This window comes from Borostomias antarcticus, assembly GCF_949987555.1.
Source record: "Borostomias antarcticus genome assembly, chromosome: 10".
NCBI lineage: Eukaryota > Metazoa > Chordata > Actinopteri > Stomiiformes > Stomiidae > Borostomias > Borostomias antarcticus.
In genome coordinates, this window is record NC_140243.1 from 23,937,017 (window position 1) to 23,942,016 (window position 5,000).

General features: G+C 50.7%; 1 protein-coding gene across 1 annotated transcript in view; it reads left to right on the top strand.

Annotated features, from left to right (window-relative positions):
• ptk2ab (protein tyrosine kinase 2ab) overlaps positions 1 to 5,000 on the top strand; it is a 51,094-nt gene that overhangs the window by 18,416 nt on the left and 27,678 nt on the right. The window contains 1 exon segment of the mRNA XM_084443762.1: positions 2,531 to 2,587. Coding sequence (XP_084299888.1) covers positions 2,531 to 2,587 — 57 coding nt within the window.

Genomic DNA, 5,000 nt, shown 5'->3' on the forward strand with positions numbered 1-5,000 from the left:
GTGTGCGTGTATGAAGGGGGGGAGTGTGTGTGAGAGTGTGCGTGTGTGAAGGGGGGTAGTGTGTGTGAGAGTGTGCGTGTATGAAGGGGGGAGTGTGTGTGAGAGTGTGCGTGTGTGAAGGGGGGGAGTGTGTGTGAGAGTGTGTGTGTGTGAAGGGGGGTCGCCACTCATAATGAGACACTTGTCTGAGAACTCAGGACCCCCTCACCCAGATGTACCCGCTGTGGAGGAGGAAGTGGGCGGGGCTGGGTGTTTTTGTCTTCACTGTCGCCCCACGCATCAGCCACGTGATGTCACCGTTCATCTGTGTTCGCTGGTCGTCCGCGGCTGGTTTCATTCCGGCGCCGAAGCCTTGTTTGGTGTGATTCTGTCGTGACGTTGACACGTGGCGTCTTGTTGAGGTGAAAGCTGTCAGCGCGCTCTAGTCAAGTCTCTCCGCAACTCCACTCGTTCCTCCCATTTTCTTTCTTTCTCTCCTCCCCCCTCTCCTCTTCTCCTCGCCTCTTTCCTCTCTTCTCTCCTCTCCTCTCTTCTCTCTCTCCTCTCTCCTATTCTCTCTTCTCTCCTCTTCTCTTTCTCTTCTCTCTCTCTCTCTCCTCTCTTCTCTCCTCTCCTCTCTTCTCTCTGTCCTCTTCTCTCCTCTCTCCTCTTATCCTCTTTTCTCCTCTCTTCTCTCCTCTCTTTTCCTTTCTTTTCTCCTCTCTTCTCTTCTTCCTCTCCTCTCCTCTCTTGTCATCCCTCTATCCTGGAGAGATCATCTATCAGAGCACAGGCAGACATTTCCCTCCCATCGCAATGTGTTCCTCAGCTGTCCGAGAGCATTCTCTGTGTACAGCACAATCACATCGTTCCTCTGCTGTGGGTTTCTCTCTCTCTCTCTCTCTCTCTCTCTCTCTCTCTCTCTCTCTCTCTCTCTCTCTGTCCCCTCTGTTCTCTCTCTTCTCTATTCTCATCTGTTCTTTCCTCTCCTCTAGTGTGTCTTCCTCCTCTTCTCTCAGCGAGTGGGACTCCATTGTGTGATGTGTCAGACCACTGGATGTTGGGGGGTTTCAGAGAGAGTGCATGTGTGTGTGTGCATGTGCGTGTGTGTGTGTGTGTGTGTGTGTGTGTGCGTGTGTGTGTGTGTGCGTGTGTGTGCGTGTGTGTGTGTGTGCGTGCGTGTGTGTGTGTGTGATGGATCCAGTAACAGATATGGTAGCCAAGTGTTTTGTTGCCAGCATGTTAAGATGTGCTCAGATGTGTGTGTGGTTTCCAGGGAGAATGGAGGTACATGCCATAGGGCTTAGGAAATACTTATCCTTCGCTGTGTGTGTGTGTGTGTGTGCGTGTGTGTGTGCGTGTGTGCGTGTGTGTGTGTGTGTGTGTGTGTGTGTTCGAAGCATCGATGTACCACTTACTATGAACTTGAGATGATGTTCGTACCTCAGCTGAAGCTCACCAGTAACCTAGAACGGAGGTATCTCCTCAGTGAGCGACCACGGGTTCGACTACAAGATAACTGACTCAAACATTCTTTCATCCAGGGAAGTGCTCAAACTAACCCCCCCCCCCTCATGTCTCTCTCTCTCTCTCTCTCTCTCTCTCTCCCTCTCTCTCTTATGCATGCTACCTGGACCAGCAGGTCATACTAGTGGGGACGGTAAAGTTAAACTTTTTCCTCTCTCTTTCCTCTCAGCTGTCCTTCTAACGTTGTGCTAACGTCGGAGTCTGTCTGTATTCTGTGTGTGGAACCATCGACCAGGCCGTGTGCTCCAGCAGTCCTAACTGTACTGTAGTGAACCTCATGTTGATCTTTCCTCATCCTCAGGGGATGATAGCACACTAGAATAGCATACCACAGACTTTTGACACCGGTCGTTACCTCGTGATATCAGTGGCTTGTGTTCCTCCGGGTCTGGGAGAGGGCACACACACACGCGCTCTCACACACACACACACACACACACAGACATTCACATACAGGCAGTCACACACACACATACACACAGGCAGTCGCATACGCACACACACACGCACACACAGGCAGTCACACACACATACACACACAGGCAGTCACAAACGCACACACACACAGGCAGTTACACACACACACACACACAGGATAGACACACAGACAGACACACACTGGCCGTCCGGACAGACACAATGACTATGGAGTTACCCATGACTCAATCTGTTTTTCCTGAAGATGTTTCTCTGGAAAATATCCCTCCCTCTCTCCCTTCCTCCCTCCCCCTGCGCTCAAATACCACAGCTGTGTTGACTGAGTCCTATTGGCCAGTCAGAGCTGCTGAGCACATGGCCACCAGGACGGCCTGTAGAAACCCAGGCTGTGTGTCAGTGATTGGGGGAGGTGTGGAGAGGATACCGCCACAAACTAGTTGTTCTTCCATAGAAAGGTACCTGTCTAACTGTGTGTCGCTTGGTAGTTCTGTTTTGGCCGTGTGTGGGTGTGTGTGTGTGTGTGTGTGTGTGGGTGGGTGGGTTTCTCCCGCTAACGGTTTTGTGACGTGTGTTTTTTCACCCTCAGAGACGGACGACTACGCAGAGATCGTAGATGAGGAGGACACCTACACCATGCCCTCCAGTGAGTAGTCCCTCACACACACACACACACACACACACACCAGCATCTGCCAGGGAGGACCACTGTGTGTGTGTGCGTGCGTGTGCGTGCGTGTGTGTGCGTGTGTGTGCGTGTGTGTGTGCGCGTGTGTGTGTACACAGCCAGCTCCAGACCACACTCCCCTTAGCAAGCCAGATGTTCTCTCAATCCTGATCTTTGATCGTGTGTATGTATGTATGTATGTGTGTGTGTGTGTGTGCGTGTGTGTGCGTGTGTGTGTGTGTGTGTGTGTGTGTGTCTACAGCTTTAACCCAGTTTAGACTAGAGGAGCACGCCCTGCTTGTATATGATTGGTTCTTGTTGTTGCTGTTTTCCGCCCTCTTGAAACCCAAGACTCAGATACGACCGTCAACGTCAACTCAACACGGATTCAGTTTCACACTTTGTACATATTTAACCCTCCTCATGCTCTTTAAACCGTGGAGATACAGCACTTCAAACAGAGGGCGGACATTTTGAATTGATCACACAGTGTAACCTGCTGTATTCCGGCCTCCATTCATAGTCACACGCAGTCATATGTAGCTGTCATCGTTACCACTAGAGGTCTATTAGTAGAATAGACCAGAGCATGACCATGACTGTCCGCTACGCCCGCTGCTTCTGCCGCTGCTACCGCCCGTCCCGACGACCACGCCCGTCCTCTCCCGCCCAACCCGCTCGCGGCCGCGGACTCCAGAACACGTGCGCTCCCCCTCGGGATGCGTCTGCGCCGTGTTGACAGTAACCGCGCCCGTTGTTTACGGCGCGATATAACAGTCCGGACGGCGTTAATAAATAAAGAGGATCTCTAGAAGCGGATGAAGTCGGGGCGGTGCGTCACGCTCTCATCCACGTGCGCACCGAGGCGCGGGGGACGGTCGGACCTTCCAGGAATATACAATAAATCTTGATCTGCGCTGTTTGTGTGTGTGTGCTGAGTCGGCTCCGGGGAACACACACACACACACACGTCTCTCTACGGTAGTCCCTGCCAGCAGAGCACTCCGAGTCAGCGTTCTGGTTTACAGAGCTGTCAGGATCATACACACACACTCCAGAGACTAGACAGGTAGAGGGGGGGTGTGTTTGGCCTTAATAGACCAGGGGAATGATCCACTATGGAAAACTCTTGTATTTGTGTGTCTTGATAATGTCAAACACTTTTCACACAAAAAAAAACAACTCAATAATTATAAATTAGGTTTTTGTAACTTTTTGTGTGTTTGTTTGTGTATTGACCCAACGTTGATGATATAATGTCTAAAAGTTAGCTGTGCATTTTCCTTCACATTAACGACCTCGCAGAATACTATGGACTGGAGGAAGGTAATGGTCAAGCCCGTTTCTGATTGGTGCCCTCTGGACGTGTTGTGACGTGACTTTGTGATTGGTGGTTTTGTGATGGTGGTTTTCTGACTGTTTTACTTTTGCCTGCCTAAAGCCGTAATCCGGAGTTGCAGCATCTGGCCTGCTGTCTGTTAGCCTGGGCCACATCTGGCCTGCTGTCTGTTAACCTGGGCCACATCTGGCCTGCTGTCTGTTAGCCTGGGCCACATCTGGCCTGCTGTCTGTTAGCCTGGGCCACATCTGGCCTGCTTTCTGTTAGCCTGGGCCACATCTGGCCTGCTTTCTGTTAGCCTGGGCCACATCTGGCCTGCTTTCTGTTAGCCTGGCTCCAGCCCCTGATATCGGAATAAATAAAAAAGCCATTTAGGGTCTGGGAAGGCTCTTGCCCAGAGTGATTTCTCGGTCGGAATTCCAACCAGGCCAGTCAGGGTCCTTTGAATGCGATGACGGAATTAAACTGTGCAGCGCAATTGGTTAGGGGGTGAACTAATCGCTGAGGACTCCTTAGGCGACGCCCATCGCGGGAAAACGGGCGCAACGGGAGCCTGTCCAGACTGAATAATGAAGTGAAACAAAATGAATGAAACTAAATGATTCAGTCTGAGTGTCAGGCTGGCTGTTATGTAATGATGCGACAAAAATGAACACCTTTCAAAAGGCAGCAAAGCTAAGACAGAGCTAGCTACCGTAGCTTAGAAGGCAGGTGTTGTTTCACTGACTCCGGATTGTAGCTTTTAAGTACATGTTGTGCATTGATTGGTTGATTAATTGATTGATTGATTGATTCATTGGTTGATTGATTAATTGATTCATTCATTGATTGATTCAATAATTATGGCAAATACTGTAGAGAAGTTCTCGACTATAGACACTGTCCCATTCAGTCTGAAGGGAAACAGGCCAAGTGCCTCCACCATGTTGGAAACAAGTTGGCCGTGACATTTCCCTCCACGACGAGGCTTAGCTTTCACAACTAAAACACAGGCGTCGCCGTAGTACGTCGGGCGGCATGTTGCACGGTGATCGGATCGGAGGAGTGTGATGT